Below are 17491 nucleotides of genomic sequence, written 5' to 3'. Positions count from 1 at the left end.
CACCTGTAGAATGTAAAGCATCTCAGATGCCGCAGCTTGTCGCACTCGCCACAGCAAGAGCAAGACCCCCGCGGTGGGCCATGACGTACGCTAAACTAAGTTTGGATGCCGCTCGGAGGCCTTGCCTTCAAGACCAGGAACAACAATATTCATATATCCCACTCGACAACCGTACCAACAACTCACCATGTCATCACAAAGAGTATGCCTCTACTATACATAGCAGCCGTACTGGAATTGAGTTTAGGCCCTGCTGATGATGTTCAGATTGCGTTCAAGGTCCATGGCACCGTTCAGGGTAGGTCGATAGTATATCCAAGTTTAATTCTCTGCAACACTAACGGGCAGCTTTATAGGCGTCGGTTTCCGGTAAGCAGAATCTCCAAGCAGCATATTTTGGCTTGTATCCTGAACTTATCATTCTTTAACAGTGATTATACCATGAAACGTGCTGTCGAATATGGACTGAAAGGCTGGGTGAAAAACACAGATTGCGGAAGGGTTAGTTCCCCTTTACTTTTTATTTTTCTGCATCCATCTAACTTGCGATGTTCATTGGATCACTAATGTCATATCTAGGTTGAAGGCGAAGCTCAAGGACCCGAGGAAACCATACAGAAGTTCCTGAAGGATATCAACACCGGTCCTAGACTGGCTCATGTAGTCAAGCTAGAGAACAAAACGCTCGAGTCAAGGGACGAGGACGTTGAATTCGCGCTCAGGAAAACGTCCGCATCTGTTTTCGAATCTCTTTGATTCATGGATGTACAGTAGCCAGCAGAACACTTTCTACCTCTCAACGTCCAATCCATCAGACAACTCGAAATCTATCTTCAAGTGAGACAGTCTCAGCCCCTCGGCGTCAGTCTCCTTCCTAGCCAATCCTAAGCGATTGATAAAGCATTTGCAATCCCTCACATAACCGCAGACTAAGGCTTCCTGACGGCTCCGGTGCGGCCGCTTTGGTAAGGCGACAAAAGCACATTTTGACGTCACACTTGGTAGGCTATCCAAAGCCCGAAATAATTTCGTCCTCTGTAGACTGTGACTCAGCGGAGTTGGCGCAAAGCCTGCAAATCCCGTTCCCGGCTCTGTCCGTGGTCACGCGGCGTCATTTGGCTCAAAATTACGGTATCAATCTGACATATCCATATCTTACTTCTCAACGAGCAGGACTTCGATGACGGCGTAAAATCAATGGGAAACAACTGATGCTTGCTTTCACTTCTCCTGAGCTTATCATACTTTCTTTTATTCACGTATCCTCGAAAGAGAGAGTTCTTTTGCCGCAGACGTGGCGATCAGTGATGTATACATTCTGGTAACACGCTGTAACCATAAATACGTCTGGACTCTGGACTCTTTCTCAGGAACGCATCGCCCGACTGACTGGTTCATCACTGAAATTCTCGAACCCCTTGCCTCCTCAGTCACTCTCGGATATGGTTTCCCGGTGAATGGATCTCTTTTTATTGATCGGCCCGTGACTCTGTTTGCGGAGTCTGCGGTTCCGATTTTTGCCTGTCTGCCTGTGTTTTGGGTTCCGGGTTTACGAGCTTTTTTTGTCTTTGATGAGCGGCTCTTGTTTGCTGGAGTCTGATTCCCGGACGGAGTAGATATAAATACCGTAGGCCTGGGAGCGTAGTTCACTTGTTCTTTCTTCATATCATAGGCATTTCATAACGACACCTCGAATACATTGTTTACCCTGATAACACTTGAACCTTGAACCTATTCTTGACCTTCGACGAACACAACCTCAATTTATAATATGAATTCGATATCTACTACAGCGCCCATTAGGGTTGCTGCTTCATCTTTACTCAAACCCTACCTGTTCACGGTGCGAACATACACGAGGAGCATGGCCATGACTACCGGCCTTCGATGCAGCACTCCATACCTCATCAACAAAAGCTACCGTCAACCAACTGGGAAGCGGCTCATTCACTCTACGCCAAAGACACAGATCAAAGAGTACTTTCCTCCCCCAGATGCACCAAAGATCAAGGAGGTGGAATCGGCGTGGGTTCATCCTGTGTAAGTTTCACATGCCATACTTAAAAAGAAGAATAGGTGGCTAATTTCCAATAGCTATACCGAAGAAGAGGTGCACAGAGTCACTGTCGGCCATCGGGAGGCAAAGAACTGGTCGGACTGGGTGGCGCTTGGGAGCGTCCGCGTGCTGCGATGGGGCATGGACTTGGTCACTGGCTACAAACATCCCAAGCCGGGTCAAGAACATGACTCCAAGTTCCGTATGACAGAGTCGAAGTGGTTGACGAGATTTGTTTTCCTGGAGAGTGTCGCTGGTGTACCTGGAATGGTTGGAGGTATGCTGAGGCATCTCAGGAGTCTGAGACGCATGAAGCGGGATAATGGATGGTATGTCAAGCCTTTGAGGTCCCGTGATTCACGGTCATCGATAGTAGACTAACATATGGATAGGATTGAAACCCTACTAGAAGAAGCATACAACGAGCGCATGCATCTGCTTACCTTCCTCAAGCTTGCCGAACCAGGGTGGTTCATGCGCCTGATGGTGCTCGGAGCGCAAGGAGTGTTCTTCAACGGCTTCTTCCTTTCCTACCTCTTCTCGCCACGGACCTGTCATCGTTTCGTCGGTTATCTCGAGGAAGAAGCTGTGCTCACATACACACGAGCCATCAAGGATCTTGAAAGCGGCAGACTGCTAGACTGGGAGAAGCTGGAGGCTCCAGAAATTGCTGTTCAGTATTGGAAGATGCCCGAGGGCAACCGGACCATGAAGGACCTACTGTTATATGTTCGTGCCGATGAAGCCAAGCATCGCGAGGTCAATCATACGCTTGGGAACCTGAAGCAAGCGGCCGATCCAAACCCCTTTGCGGTCAAGTGGAAGGACCCGGCTAAGCCGCACCCTGGCAAGGGCATCTCGAATCTCAAGACCACCGGCTGGGAAAGAGAAGATGTCGTCTAAGGGGCTTCGACGGGGTGGGTTTACGGAGTATCGTCTGCGGATATTTATGGGCGAATTTGCATTTTTCATAGAGACGGCGCAATATGGGTGGCTTGGACATGGCATAGCGAAATCTCCCCTTTTTTTTCAATGCATAGGCTTGGTATATCAAAGCGACAGTGATCGTTCAGATTCTTTCAGATTCTGTTTGCGACAGCCCATGCCGGAGCCCACGACATAGACCCAGGACCAACAAGAGCGCACTAGACCGAATCTAGCACAGTATCCGCAGCCACGGATTTCTAGCTGTCAAGCGCATTGAGTTTCGCCTATCAGTTCTCCCTTATTCATCGGGAATTTGATCGTTTAACAAGACGATTATCCAATGCATATCATTAGCCAGATATCGACGGACTCAGTGCGGCTGCAGGACGCAATGCGGTGTTCACAAGTCTCGTGGCGGGATGGGGCATTGGGGGGCCGATAGATTGCACGGCATAACCGCCGTCAGGGGCTGGATCGGATGAACAAACCCAGCCAAGAAGCAAAAAACAACATAATGGCAATGCTAGCATCTGGACGCTTCCTGTAAACGCCTCTCGCCTCCCCAGTTCTCTAATGCTTGTGGCAGCCGTGAAGATCAGGTTTGCAACGTTGAAAGGCAGAGGCGCTACTATCGAATAGTTGACCCGCTTCCCCTTTAGTGCCGAAAAAGAAGCCCAAGAACCCCCCTTTCGAACGTCTCAAGTTTGTTCTCGCCTGCAGATCCGTCACGATCGCCAATTTCGTTCCTTCTGCCGAGGGATCGTTCCTTATTTTTACTTACGTTAACCGTCATCTCTCCTCCCGGACCACCTGTCCTTTCCTTGCTGCAGTACCTATTTACAAGCCAGCCCAGCCTGCCTATATTCGCCGAGCATCTGCCCCAAATCGTCGTATGAAACGAGACACCGTGTTTGATCTACGTGACCATGGAGGATCCCGCCGACTATGATACGACAGCCCCTCCTGTCCGAAACTCCTCGCCATCACCCTCCGTCTCTCCAACGCCCGCCATCTCGTCCTGCCCGTCTCCTGTCCGTACATTTTCCTCGATCTCCTCGTTGTCAACGTCGTCCGGCGCCTCCGGTGATGCCAGGTCTTCAGTGTCGGTCTCCACGCGGAGACGGGGGTATATCCGTCCTCAGGGGGCGGAATTCGCTGCCTCCGCAAAGAACCGGGAGAGCGTGATGAGCTTGGGGAGCATTGCCCATTTGCAATACTACTTTGCTCGAACGGGTCTGCTAGACGGCAAAGGCGGGAATGCGCGGGAATACAAGAAGAAGAAGAGGAATACGGAGGAATTTCCGCAGTTACTCCTCACGCCGAATGCCCGGTTCACGGATGAGTTTACCGCGAGCCCGACGGAGGAAGACCATGCGGATCTAGGAGAAGACGGGTTTGATATGGGAGGGGAGATGGAAGATGGAGAAGTGATGCTACCCCCCACAGTCAGCACCTACAGCATTAAGACGCACCACATTCCACCGCCGCCAGATCTGCTACAACTGCGAAGAGACCTCCTGAATGCGATATGGAAAGCACAGACAGAAATTGACGCGGTATCCAAGGACCAACAGCCGTCTCCGGAGACACTCCCCCCTCGGATCGATGTGTCGCCCGACGCCGATGCAGACCCGGAGGAGCATTCGCAACGGCAAGCAGATCTTGCTGCAGCGCAAAAGAGCTGGGATGAGATTCAGGGTATGCGCATTCTGGATGTCGTCACACTTGCAATCCGCGCAGCCAAGATATACTATACCACTCACGAGTATCCGGAACGTCTGGCATCCATCAAGAGCGAACGCGAGATCAGGCAAGATCTGTTCAATGTGTTGGAAGTATTGAAGAAATGGGCGGGACGTACCTTTGCTGGCGGTCTCCGGGAAGACGAACAGAAGGCTGTTCTAGGCTGGATGTCCGATGTGCGCGATATGCTCTCCCAAGAGGCGCAGCTGGAGGACGCGGAGGTCAAAGAACGGGCAAGCTGGGTCTGGATTGAAGGCGACTGGACAGGTCGGGAACGGCAACGGGAGGAGGCATTCCTGGCCAGCCTGACGGGCCCGGACTCACCGCTGCCAGCGTGGACAGAGCCCGAAAATGGCTCACTACCATCAGCGATGCTTGAGCGACTGAGTGACGGCCGCGACCTCATCCGGATCCATAACACAGCAGTCAGAAAATCCAAGCGACCATTTGGTGAAATAAAATCATTTCATGAAGACGTTGCCAAGCCATATCGACGCGCAGACAACCTCCGGTATTGGATCAAGGCGGCCGAACTCCGGTGGGAGACAAAGCTTGACATGGATGTAATGGGGATCGCGAACGAAGGCACCAGCGACGAAGCGTGGCACCAATTCGATAGAGCCATCAGGGCTTGGTGCAAGTCCGTCAGGGAGGAACTCTCGCAAGATTTACGGGTGCTGAGGAGGCGGGCGACTGCAGCTAGCGTTGATGGACTGCTTGTCAAGACTACTAGTACATGACAGCGTTCGGACTCTTGTTAGAGCGAGCAAGTCCAGGACGGATGAAGGCAGGAACTTCGGGAGGTGGCCATTGGGACCACGTATTATTTTGATTCGGGATGACGTTTGTTTGCAGTCCACACTGCCTGTATTTGATACCCCTTACTCGTCGACGACAGTTCCGCGATGAAAGTTTGGTGTTTGCTGCACCTTGTAGTCTATATGCTGCTACATTACACCCAATAATCGGGCAGGTATATATACATAATCTTCATCAATCTGTATTGCTACGGACTACCTTCGCGTCTACAGACTCTATGCGGGATTAATGTGAAGCCTACGGGGAGGAAAAAGTGGTTCCATGGGATGCAAATGCGCGGTTCTGCGCTACCAAGAATGCTCCTACACAATCCCTTGAAAGGTACAATAGAAGGGAATATACTGTATGATTTATGTAGAAGTACTACTAGTACTATAGGACTAGGAGTGAATGTATGAAGGAGACAGAAGGAGCTTAGGCCATCCCCTTAATGGACCCTCTGGGAGGTCACTATTGGCAATTTGGCACTTGGTGGTGTCGATCGGCCGCAGTGAAGAACTGTAGGGAAAATTGTAATTAAAGGACATCACTGCCCTCGAATCCAGTTCTCTTCTCTTCTGCAACTCTCTGCAACTCCCTCTCCGATCCAGACTTGAGTGCTGTACGATGTAGTCCGGTCTCAGATCCAGAAAGAACAGCTCATCCTCTCGTCACCCCACTCTCAAACTCGCACTTCCACATTTCTGCCTCACTTTCAAAGCAACATTCTTATAGGGGCCGACATACTTTGGGCAAAGAAGACGCATTCTTCGCCCAACGAACTACTGTATCATAGCTATTGTTTCTGCCCTCAGTCCTCTAGCCTGCACATTCTCCGGGCTAGAGCGGGCGTGCGAACGTCTCCATGCGTGCCATCTTCTCTGCCACTAGCTCTCACCCCTCGGATCCCGCCACAGACACGTCTACGTCCGCGACCACGTCGCAAGCTTCTCCTCCGCCACCAACACCATCTTCACCACAAACAGCAACCCAAACGCCCTCCGTCTCCGTTTCCTCCCCGGATGAGCCGGCAACTCCACGCCGGATCAAGTCGAAGTCCTCGCTACGCAGCATCCGGAGTATCGGCAGCATCGGCAGTTCGTCACACGAAGACGAGTACGACGACAACGCCCAATCCGACAAGTCGCTCATCCGCCCGAACATCCTCCGCCGCCTGTCGCCCGGCCTCGCGGCACGCGTGAAGCTCCTCGACGGCAGTGCCAAAACAACCGCTTCGTCTCGCAACGCCGCGTTAGTGGGCAGGATCCCGGAAGAGCAGATTAAGGAGTTGGACAGTTTACACCAGGACCGCTCGATCAAGGTTGAGAAGAAGGGGCGCGTGTGGAATGGGATATCATTCGTGAATAACAAACTTCAGAAACAACAGCGGCAGCTTGATTTACCCCTGGACGTGCCTGACGTGCCTGAACCACTGCCCGATCCACCGGTCGCAGAACCCACACCAGGGTTGGATCAGGACGTCGCCGACGCCAGTACCACCGCCGCCAGTATCACCGCCGCCGACCATCCGGAAACAAAGGAACTTGAAGAAGATAAAGGGGTGGACGATACGCCAACAACCATGTCTGTTGTCGAGTCAGCCCCAGCGCCGCTGGGCCGCGAGATAAGTGGTTCTAACGTGCAAGACCAGACCGAGCCGCAGACAGACTACGAGAAATTTATCCAAAAAAGCAACGAGCTTGAAGCGTCCGACGCACCTCCCCCGCCCCCCAAAGATTCACCTCCCGTTTCGTCGAGAGCGTCGACGAATAGTCGGTCGTATTTCAATCCTCGTGGTCTCCAGCGGACGGAATCAATATATTCTTTCTCTCGGTCGTCCTTTAGCAACCAGATATCTCAACTCACCTCGATCGCTCTCCCACAACCCTCCTCGCTCGAGTCTAGCATCGCGTCAATATCGAACGCCCCAGCTGCAGTTAAGGCTTTGACTGGTGCCGCAGAGCAGATTCAAATATGGATTAGGAAGGCGTCTGGTGTGCTGAGCGGACTGGATGCGGAGGATGATGTGGAATGGGCGGCTGCCGGAGGACGCGAAGGTCTCGACGGAGTGGACAAGTCGATCACAAAATTTGAGAGTCTGGTGAATGTCTATGTGAGGGCTATCGAAGATGTACAACTGCGCGACGACATCGGTAATGTCTCCACCGAGGGCTTGGAGACGATCGTCAGCCAGATGGATACAATCCTACAAAGCTGGGCTCAAATAAAGTCCCGGCTTCGAGCCGTCAAAGGGCAAGTCGAATTGGCAATGGAATGGGAAGAACTGTGGAATAGTGTTCTCGGCGATGTAGACGAGGAGGTCGAGGAGTTGGAAGGGCTGGTCTTCGAAATGGAGGCGAAACGGCACTTCAATATGGCCCAACAGGATGCTACAAGTCTCGACATCAACGAGCTGGAAACGATCGTGGAAGAGACGCCGGCTGGTGGGCGAATGTCTCACAATAAGCGATCTAGCATGGGTTCCCTCTATCCTGCACCACCAGCGTTGGAGAAACCGATCATTCAAACTCCCCAAGATGATAAGAACCACTCGAATCTCGTCGAACTTTTCGCCCGTCTTCAGCCGCTGCGTGCGTCGCTTGATTTCTTGCCCATGAGACTCTCCATGTTCCAGTCGCGCGCCGAGAAGATCTTCCCGTCTGCTTGTGCTGAACTGGTTGAACGTCGCGAGAAGCTTGAAGAAGGTTACAATAATCTGCAAACAGAGGCGGACTCATTGCGAAAGGAGCTAGAGGAAGACCGGTGGATCCTTGTCTTCCGGAATGCTGGCTCCCAAGCGCAGAAAATGTTCGAGTCTGTTGAGAGAAGCATTTCGAAGCTGCAAGAAGGTCTTGAGATCGGTATGCATTTGCACAATCCTGCTGGGATGACGAGTAGGATTGAGAGCTACGAGGCTAAGAAGCAGCACTACGTTCCTGCTATCGAGCGAGTGGTTACGATCACGCAAAAGGGGGTCAGCGACAGATTGACCGTGAACGGAGAGATTCTGCGGCTGCTGGCAAGCATGGAATCCAAGGTTGATGCTCTGCGAGCTAGTATCAAGGTCATGGACTCATCGTTAAAGGACATTCAAGACTTGAGAACACAGCATCTGCGTGATTCCATCTCCACCGTCCTTACAATGGATAGCCCAGCTTCTGGAAGTCTCGTTGACACGCCAGGCAGCTCACCAGCATCCTCAATCGTCATGACGCCCGCAAACAAGCCGACAGCTAGTCGACGCGGTAGCTCTGTTGGCTCTGCTGCCCGAACGTCGACCGGCCGCCGAGTCTCAGGACTACCTCAGCTAGTCTCTAGTAGGAAATCCAACATTCCCAAAACCACTCTCACAGCTCCATCCCCAACACCAGCTACAAGAAAGACTCCGCAGACCACGCTTTCGCCCGCCATGGTCAATCGGCCCCGTTGGAACGGCAGCACCAACACCAACGATCTGGACGTCGGGCACAAACACAAGGCTTGGTCGCCGTCATTCTGCAAATCGTCCACACCCGGTCGTGCCGCGCGCCCATCCTCGACGGTCCCAAGCCGCGACGTATCCGCGTCTCCCATCCCCAGAGCAGCGAGCCGTATCTCGAGTCGTCTGGCCTCGCGCAGCCCAGGCCGCACAGCATCTCCTTCGCCTGGCCGCTCCATCTTAGATCCTCCTCCCTACAGCAAACTCCGCCGCCCGTCCGGAACAGAGAACATGAACAATGCACCTCGAAGTCGGCAAAGCTTCGCGGGGATGTCATTCAGCCGCAGCGTTTCCCAAGACCAGGGTCCCGGTCCTGAAAGCCCTACCAAGGCTGGCCGCCCGGGCACCGCACTCGGCCACTCGGGAAGTCGCCGAATCAGTCTGCTTCCTTTGCCGAGGAGCCGAAAGGATAATGCCGCTACGACGCGAAGCAAGCTTGCGGATCGTCCTCCGTGGCGTGGTTAGTCAGGGTCAGTCTTCGGCGGAGGTTACAGTGCTCTCCAATCAAATTCCAATCTTCTCTTCATCTTCTGTATTATCTCATGGTCTTTTCGAGCCACCAGTTGTCGGTTGTCAGTTGTCAGTTGTCACTGTCGGATTTAGATTGCTTCGTTGATGATTCCCCTTTCGCAGAGATACCACCTCGATACCAGATATCTTAAGCACTTTCTGTTGATTTAGCGCAATATTACTGTACTCTTTGCATCAACTTATCTTTCGGGCTACTAGTAACTTGCATTTTCTACCTTTCTTTCTGTTACCACTTTGCATTATACATCTTCCCCTTTGCCCCCCTCACCCCCAGTCAAATCCCTCCCAATAATCAACGCATCAACGAACTCCTCACTATTTGCCAACCGTGCACACCCTGGCACCCGTCCGATGACAGAGAAGCCCAGCCTCTCCCAGATCTTCACCGAAGCCGTATTGTTTTCGAAGACGAGGTTGAATACGGAGTATTTGTAGCCCTACCATATACCCGGTTAGTTAATCAAGACTTTCTTCCACCGAGACGGACAAGGGAAGAAGTACCAATAACGGCGCATACTGCAGATACGCCCTGCCCATTACCATTCCCACGCCGCGATTCCGCGCTGCGCTGGTTGTTATGAAGCCTGCGTTGCAGACGTGCGAGCAGCGGCCTGGTATAGCCCAAGAATTAATCCAGGTTTTGCTTGAATGTGGAAAATAGGAACGAACCAGGATAATTCGGCTTGATATAAAACGTCCCGAGACATTCCCTCTCCCAGTCTCGTTCTGCCGCCTCCGTCAACCCCTCGCTTTCCTTCTCAGCTTCCGAGTCAAGCACAGCAACAACCCCAAACAACCCAAACCAATACTCCCCGAACCTCTCTGCCTCCATAACTTCCTCCATGGGATACGTGCACCCGCGCTCAATCTCAGCGCTGAACTCGGCATGCAGGAATTTGAGCAGGAATGGGGGCAGTGATGATGGGCCGTTTGTTATCGGGTAGAGGGTTGCGGTTTGTCCGTTTTTCAGGGTTGTGTGGATGGGTTTAAGGAGGGGGGTTAGGGATTTGGTGGGGAGTGGAGGGGGCGGTGTTGTGCTGTTGGGGTCTTCGAGGATGGAGGGCATTTTGCTTACTTTAAGATTTGTAGATAGTGCAATGTGTACGATGAGAGGGCTTGGAGGGTGAAAATAGGATAAGTATATAAATGCGAGATGTCAGGCGCAGGGCGTGGGATTTGCAATTTTATATCTCCAGTTTCTCCACACTTTGATGGACTAGGGGAACGGGTCCTTAGTTCTTATCGATGGGCTTGATTTGATTTGCTCAATTGGATGTCCAAAGTTCGGTTTAAAATCGGGTTTTCTCCGCGGTTCAGTGAACTGCGAACCACTTCCTGTATGAGGACTCCGACTGCCTGGCTAGACGACCTACTTTCATGTCGCTGATGTACTAGCACTCGAGATAAACTATGCGAAGGTGAAACTCGACAAAATGGTATATACAGTAGTCTATATAATATACAGTCAACAATTTTCAACATCCAAATCGACAAGCGCAGTATATCAGCGCCGCAAGATCTCCAAACTATCCCACTTCCTCCACAATGGAACATTGTAGAACCTATTTATCCTCGCCATCTCCATCCTTATCCTGGATTGTCTGCATCAATTCATATAACTGCCCCAGTTGCTGATCTGTAGCGCGCAGATTCCACACATTAGCCATTAAATCTCCCCAAGGAAGGAAGATCGAAGGAAAACTCACCACTCATCTTATCCAATTTCGCCTTATCCAGCTTCTCCCCCTTCCACATATCCCCCTCAAGCTTCTGCGCATATAATTGCCACTCCGTAAGGAACCCGATCTGTAGCACGCAAGCAAAATTACAAACCCATTAGCCTCGTGCGCAAGTCAAGCCAACTAACCTACGCCCCACCGGAGCAACAAGGCCGGAGACGTAGGTAAAAAAAAGCAATATAGACGTACAATATGCAACGGATTCTCCGTACTCCGGTGCGCGCGGAACTCGCTCTTCACGTACGAGTCGCCCAGAATGCGCATCTCGGGGTCGAGCTTCCGGCGGTGCACGCGGAGAATGCGCCGGTAGAGCGGGATGGGCGGGAGGAGGGCGAGGGCTTCGGTGAGGCTGGCGGTTGAGCCGATGTTTGCGGGGGAGGCGTAGAGGAGGCGGGTGAGGGCGCGCATGGTGAGTCCTTGTTGGAAAAGCGTTGATTATGACGATGATAAGAGTTGGCCGGGTTGGAATTGAAGATGGAGCTGCAGTTGATCAATTGAATTGAAGGAAGCTCAAGCGCTGCGGAGAAATTTGTCTCCGCATCATATGGAATTATTTTCTGTCTACAATCAACCCCTCCAAGGATCAATAAATATACTCTCTCGATTATTCGACTACCAGATAATAGAAAACCAGGATGCTCCCAACCCCGGATACATCCCACGTCTCCTTCGACACAATCTACGAGCCGTCCGAAGACTCCTACCTATTCCTCGACACCCTCTCCTCAACCTCCGAATCCGCCTGGTTGAAATCCCGCTTCTCATCGCAATCGCCGACCTCTCCCTCTCCGCTCATCCTCGAAGTCGGCTCCGGCTCCGGCGTCGTCATCGCCTTCGTAACCGCAAATTCCCACCTCATCCTCGGCCGCACCGATGTACTTGCCCTCTCGACAGATGTCAACGCGACAGCATGCATCGCGACACAGAAGACCGTGAGCAAGGCTGTGGATGAGCGGCAGAGCGATTTAGGGAAATCAAACGAGGGAACCTCGAACCCCAAGCCAAAGTCAACAATCCTCTCATCCGTAACCGGCGACCTCACCACCTCGCTCCGCCCGGGAACAGTCGACATCCTCCTCTTCAACCCGCCTTACGTCCCGACTCCAGAGCTACCCTCTATACCCGATGCTTCTGAATCCAATACAAACACGGCAGAGCTCTCACGAAGCGACAAATTCGAGCGCGACTCGTACTACCTCTCCCTCACGTACGCCGGCGGCCGAGACGGGATGGAGACGACGGAGCGATTACTAGACTCCATCCCGGAGGTCCTTGACCCGACGCGGGGCGTTGCGTATGTATTGCTCTGTGCGCAGAATCGGCCGGAGGATGTGAAGAGTAGGATTCGAGGGTGGGAGGGGGGATGGAGGGCTGAGACGGTGGGGAATAGTGGGGTGCAGGCTGGGTGGGAGAAGTTGGTTATTGTTAGGATTTGGAGGGAGGGAGAGGTCTAAATTTGAAGTTCAAGATGGGATGGGTAGTGCTATTGTATGAATATGAGTGACGACGTTACGACGATAGATCATAGATGATAGATATGGTTATAGATGGGAGGGGGCATCAGGAGTTGATAGATTTCCTTTTCGTTCATTTGTGATACCGATGGACTCTATTGTTAGATGAGTAAGAGTTGATGTCTGCGATGACCCCTGAAGTCGACAGAATTTATGTCTTTCCGAGGAGCCCCGGGGTTTCGCCTATCTGGAGAGCAAGACGAAACAGATGGTCTCTCCTGCCCTGTTACGTTGCCCTTCTGCTAGGGCATTTCAGTCGGCCCGGTTCAATCCAGTCACAGTTCAGAAAGTTCCCAGCTCACTCAGTTCCTCAGCTAGTAGATCAACCGGTTCACAGGGTAGTTGATGAAATGCTTTTCCATTCCCACGAAAGCGTGCATGCGAAATCGAAAGGCGCGGTAAAAATGCGACAAGACATCAACTCAGCAACCGAAAACGTTCAAAGAAACAAACTCCGCATCCAGAGACCCGAAATACGAAACACAAATTATTCCGCTTAACTTGCATCTAGAACCCCCGTCCCCGTCCGCGCCCACGTCCCCGCCCGCGTCCCCTCGGACCACTACCGCGCCCACCGCGCCCACCACGCTCGGCCTCCTTGCGCGCCTTATTCTTGGGCTTGGGTGTATCGTCAATAAGCAGCGTATCAAGCGGCAGACTGTCGGGCAGGATATAGTATCTGATCGTCGACCCGCGGATGTTGATCGTGTCGAGCGAGATCGGGTCCCGGCCCTTGGGCGTCATTTTGACGGTGCGCAGGGACGTGTTCATTTGTGGGCTGACGGAAGTTATGGTCCCGTGAAGAATTGTGCCTGTTTTTGACTGGGTTAGATGGGGGAGGGAAGAGAGAAGGTGCTTTGCGAGGTGTTGGTTGTGTCGGGGGGAAGGACTGAATGGATGTTTAGAGTGAAGGTAAGGGCAGCACGAACCATTCTTCAATTCGACGGTCACTGTTTCATTGGCGCATTTCATGAGAAACCTGTCTTAAGTGTTAGCTTTGAGATCTGGTAATGGGGAGGTTGAGAGAGCTTCGATGGGAAGCTAGCTCGCGACGAGATTTCACGTACCGGACGAGCTTCATGATGGCGATAGTGTGCGAATTCGCGCGCGAAACAAGAGAACCGAGAGAGTTGCTGAAATGTTGTACTGGAACGGTCAAGGTCCGGCCGTCAACGGTGTCTGCTGGGTGTTGGGCTTCCGGTTGACTTCATGTTCAATTTATCTTGATCGCGGCTCATCAGAAAGCTGACCGCCGAGTCACGTGACACTTTCTATTGCAGGAAGATATAAGGACTGAGAGGGTTCAATCTGATTATCTATGGAGATAATCTAGTACTCATAGCACATATCATTCCAGTCAATGGTGGAAAATCGTTTAATGGTATCTTGCAGCCAACAAGAGGTAATTCAGATATCACCAACGCCCGTCGCGCTCATACAGATAGAAGCCACAAATCACAGAACGCCATGCCGGGCTTTGAAAATAGCAATCTTGTCATCATAAAAGAGTATCTCCCGCAAGCGGAATGATACGCGTGGTCGGCCACCATCGTAGTCTGATGCATCGTCATCGTCTAGCGATCTACGGCCCTCGGAGGATACGTCCGAGTTTGAATCCATCGTCATTCCTTCGTCATTGTCTGAATCTTCTTCATTCGTCTCGGACCCAGCCCAGTTCTCAGCTCCTGGGACAAAGCCTTCACTGTGGCCGTCGTCCGTCTCGGCTAGGTCGTACTCGCCGCTTTTACCTTCGAGAATCTCATAACATTTGCTCTGCATACCCAGGTAGCTGATGCTGATCTCAGGCCGTAGAGTTACGATGTCGACGACCTGCATCGCAAGCTCTTTCAAGTCGAGGTGAATGGGACGGGCAATATGAGGTATATGGAGGGCGCGAAGTTGGGGAACATAGGGCAGTCTTTGTAGGAAGTAGTGCTATCTCTGTCAGTAAAGACCACTTGATATTGAGAGATCACTTACCCAGTCTTTGGAGTCGATGGTCATAGAGAGTTCCCTCAGCTTGGGCATCCGCCCGCTGGTTAAAAAGGTAATAATCTCTCGTGTAAACATCCATTTTCGCCAGCGAGTGGTGCCTATTTCCGTTCCAGCGGTTGCGCATTCGGTGCTATCCACTAGCAACTTCCTCAAACTCCCCCGATGGGGCCGTATCACGTTTCGGTATATTCCCTCAATGTGAACAGCAGAGTCGTGGAGCGGAGCTCCATGGAGGAAAACGGTTTCAAGAGTGTCTAAGCGGAGAGTGTCTTTGATAAAAAGCAACAGATAAGGTGAGACGGCATCGGTGTGAAGGTGCTTGATCCTCAAAGGGTATTCAGATGCACCCTTGTCTTGGTCTGTTTCTTCCTTCCTGCCGTGTTTGGGATGAGACGATGAAGGTGCAAACCGGCGACGGAGGCCCCTCCAGAGCTTTTCGTGACCTTCGCAGCGAAGAATGGTGAGCGTGGTTATGCGAGTCCAATCGATTGTATCGACTAAGACTTGCGCAGAAATAGGCACACGCTCCAATTCGAGGACCTCTAGCTTGATATTTCGGCGAGCGGGACCGGTCGAGGAAGAGTGAACTGATTTTGAAGATCTCTTTGAAGTTTCTCTTGTAGCTTTGTTTTCCGGGAGTTGTATTTGCTGCGCTTCTTGAGAGTTCGCGGACGGACTGTTTCCAGTTCCAACGGTGTCTTGTGCTTCAACCGAGTTCTGCAATGACGTCGCGCCGAGCGTTTGAGAAGCGAGTGCATTAGTGATAGTGTTGACCGCAGCCGAGATTTCAGTTAGTACCGGAGTCTCAGAGACATGGTTATCCTCGCTCTTCGATAGATCTTCTTGCTTTGAAAGTTCGCGGCTATGGCGACCGGACCAGCCCAGTATCGCCCCAAGCACACCACCAGTCTTTGGCCACCCTGACACTGCAGAGGGAGCTATTTGCTGTTCAGCTTGTAAAACCCCTTGTGGTTTCAACCAGTCATTTTGATAAACCTTTGCTGAAAGGCCAATGCGGAGCTCCTTCAGTTGATCGCGAGAACGTTGAACAAGCACCGCCGTTTCCTCGAGGTATGACGGCTCGTCTATGTCAAGGACGCTCAGACTCTTCAGCGGGGGCAGTATGGACAGCGAAGGGTATTCTACATGCCCATATCTTCGGAAAAGTGACGGGCCAACAATGGGTGGGACCGAAACATTCTGGGTCTCGGGGAGGGTCAGTGAAGAGGTGGTGGGAACTCCTGATAAAGAGCGTATCGTATTCTCAGAATTATCGTGCCACCGTATCCAAACGGTTTCCAGACGGCACTCATGTGCCGATCGGTCTGCGAGCGATGCCAGCGCGATCCATACGTCTCTCACAACGCCGGTTGGCATGTCCCAGATGAAGGTCTCCAGATTCACCATTCGTGCCACGGCCAACGCGACGAGTGTTCCTAGCATCTTGCCAGTTTCTTTGTTGACCGAGTACTCCTGGACCCAGTCTGGTGGACCATTTCCAATCGAGAACTTGCGTGTGTATTGTGCAAAGTAGTTTCCTCGGCGAACTTTCCCACTGTCCTGCGGTATGTGAGGTTGACGGTTGTTGCACCCACACTCGGAGCACGGACGTGTTGTTTTCATAGCAGGCGTTTCACGGAATATGTCCTCTCCCATAACCAACGTTGCTAGGCCGTAGGAAAGTGCATCAACCCCTGCGGGGTGGTCTGACTGTGGAGAGGCATCCGGCCAAACTATGTCGAAGCGAGAGTACATTTGAGGAACTACGAGAGCATGGAGAGCGGAACAGGTGAGGGCCAAGGACGTCAGATCATTCGTATGCGTGACCTAAGGAACCTAGTGATTAGTATAGTATTGTAATTAACGTGCCAAAGACGCATACCTCTTTAATGATATCTTGTAGGAGATCCACGGGGAGATCTAAGAGATTCAGGCTCTTCGTCGGTTTCTGAAGCTCTTGAACGGGCGATGGGTCACGAATAGCCAAGGGTATCTCTGGGTTCTTATCATCATTATCGACAACATTTGTGAGGAGCGACTCTGTCGTAGACAGGGTGCGTTTGACTTGAGCAGGAAGTCTGGGACCTGCCTTTTCGTCAGGAGCTTGCAGCGTCTCTACCTGTCGCGCTTCATCGCCGGATACGGAGCCATCCAAAGAATCAAGGTCCTCCTCTTCATCACATACGTGATCCAGGTCGGATATGGCCCCAGCATCGGCGTATGTGCAGCTATAGTCGTCCATAGTGGCGGGATGACGCTGCGTCGGTTTAAGAGAGCGGGAGCATAGGAAGGGAAAGGGCGAGGCTATGAACAGACCAGCTGGTCGGAAGAAAGGAGTGCCCGCTTCTCGGCGTCTGCAGATGAGTTGGAAACCGACAGTTGCAAGCAAGCAGAATGAACGAGGCTGGAACCAAGACACATGAGCAGGCAAAAGTTGATAGAAGGACGCGGCGGGAAACACTGGCAAATTAACCGTCTAGAACCGCAAAGGCGAAGCTACCAATCACAGATGGCAGGGCTAAGGCGGGCAGACCGGAACTGAGGTCGTGTTCTAGAGGTACCATTCATCAGCAGCAGGCAGACAGGTGTGAGTCAGATATTGCCTTTCCATGACCAGTCAAAGCACCGTTGGCAAGGAAGTTGCGAAGAAGTGAAGAGGTTCCCGGTGACAGCTCTTGTGCAGGAACTCTACAGCGGGGCTTTGGCGGAT

General features: G+C 52.1%; 9 protein-coding genes across 9 annotated transcripts; 5 read left to right on the top strand and 4 right to left on the bottom strand.

Annotated features, from left to right (window-relative positions):
• The first annotated feature begins 175 nt into the window (after window positions 1–175).
• Window positions 176–1167, top strand: BDV17DRAFT_253223 (acylphosphatase). Its single transcript, XM_073756627.1, has 5 exons — window positions 176–202; window positions 268–298; window positions 357–369; window positions 432–501; window positions 580–1167. The coding sequence occupies exons 1-5, from the start codon at window positions 188–190 to the stop codon at window positions 754–756; spliced, it is 306 nt and encodes a 101-aa protein (XP_073619449.1). The 5' UTR covers window positions 176–187; the 3' UTR covers window positions 757–1167.
• Window positions 1168–1771: 604 nt separating this feature from the next.
• Window positions 1772–2959, top strand: BDV17DRAFT_279417 (alternative oxidase; the record flags this gene model as incomplete). Its single annotated transcript, XM_073759712.1, has 3 exons — window positions 1772–2040; window positions 2095–2385; window positions 2449–2959. The coding sequence occupies 3 exons, from the start codon at window positions 1772–1774 to the stop codon at window positions 2957–2959; spliced, it is 1071 nt and encodes a 356-aa protein (XP_073619448.1).
• Window positions 2960–3042: 83 nt separating this feature from the next.
• Window positions 3043–9467, top strand: BDV17DRAFT_279416 (KAR9 family protein; the record flags this gene model as incomplete). The annotated part of the gene is made up of 4 exons (XM_073759711.1): window positions 3043–3046; window positions 3941–5400; window positions 6369–6863; window positions 6903–9467. The coding sequence occupies 4 exons, from the start codon at window positions 3043–3045 to the stop codon at window positions 9465–9467; spliced, it is 4524 nt and encodes a 1507-aa protein (XP_073619447.1).
• Window positions 9468–9619: 152 nt separating this feature from the next.
• Window positions 9620–10847, bottom strand: BDV17DRAFT_168517 (GNAT family N-acetyltransferase). Its single transcript, XM_073754778.1, has 3 exons — window positions 10203–10847; window positions 10035–10144; window positions 9620–9970 (listed from the first exon to the last, which is right to left on the bottom strand). The coding sequence occupies exons 1-3, from the start codon at window positions 10597–10599 to the stop codon at window positions 9773–9775; spliced, it is 705 nt and encodes a 234-aa protein (XP_073619446.1). The 5' UTR covers window positions 10600–10847; the 3' UTR covers window positions 9620–9772.
• BDV17DRAFT_168516 (succinate dehydrogenase assembly factor 3) lies at window positions 10848–11794 on the bottom strand. Its single transcript, XM_073754777.1, has 3 exons — window positions 11462–11794; window positions 11240–11339; window positions 10848–11169 (listed from the first exon to the last, which is right to left on the bottom strand). The coding sequence occupies exons 1-3, from the start codon at window positions 11678–11680 to the stop codon at window positions 11096–11098; spliced, it is 393 nt and encodes a 130-aa protein (XP_073619445.1). The 5' UTR covers window positions 11681–11794; the 3' UTR covers window positions 10848–11095.
• A 113-nt stretch (window positions 11795–11907) lies between these two features.
• BDV17DRAFT_287552 (S-adenosylmethionine-dependent methyltransferase) lies at window positions 11908–12726 on the top strand (the record flags this gene model as incomplete). Its single annotated transcript, XM_073761195.1, has 1 exon — window positions 11908–12726. The coding sequence occupies one exon, from the start codon at window positions 11908–11910 to the stop codon at window positions 12724–12726; it is 819 nt and encodes a 272-aa protein (XP_073619444.1).
• Window positions 12727–12857: 131 nt separating this feature from the next.
• Window positions 12858–13320, top strand: BDV17DRAFT_253212 (uncharacterized protein). The gene has a single exon (XM_073756626.1). The coding sequence runs from the start codon at window positions 12906–12908 to the stop codon at window positions 13284–13286; it is 381 nt and encodes a 126-aa protein (XP_073619443.1). The 5' UTR covers window positions 12858–12905; the 3' UTR covers window positions 13287–13320.
• Window positions 13294–13867, bottom strand: BDV17DRAFT_287551 (mRNA splicing protein SMD1; the record flags this gene model as incomplete). Its single annotated transcript, XM_073761194.1, has 3 exons — window positions 13294–13598; window positions 13716–13765; window positions 13854–13867. 3 exons carry the CDS (start codon window positions 13865–13867, stop codon window positions 13294–13296), a joined length of 369 nt encoding a protein of 122 aa, XP_073619442.1.
• Window positions 13868–13986: 119 nt separating this feature from the next.
• Window positions 13987–17474, bottom strand: BDV17DRAFT_253211 (uncharacterized protein). The gene is made up of 3 exons (XM_073756625.1): window positions 16664–17474; window positions 14767–16608; window positions 13987–14721 (listed from the first exon to the last, which is right to left on the bottom strand). Exons 1-3 carry the CDS (start codon window positions 17021–17023, stop codon window positions 14242–14244), a joined length of 2682 nt encoding a protein of 893 aa, XP_073619441.1. The 5' UTR covers window positions 17024–17474; the 3' UTR covers window positions 13987–14241.
• Window positions 17475–17491: the final 17 nt, after the last annotated feature.

The sequence above is a fragment of the Aspergillus undulatus genome (genome assembly GCF_047715775.1).
Source record: "Aspergillus undulatus strain CBS 261.88 unplaced genomic scaffold BDV17scaffold_5, whole genome shotgun sequence".
Taxonomy (NCBI): domain Eukaryota; kingdom Fungi; phylum Ascomycota; class Eurotiomycetes; order Eurotiales; family Aspergillaceae; genus Aspergillus; species Aspergillus undulatus.
The sequence above is the reverse complement of the archived record's forward strand: the minus strand, read 5'-3'. Positions and strand labels throughout refer to the sequence as shown.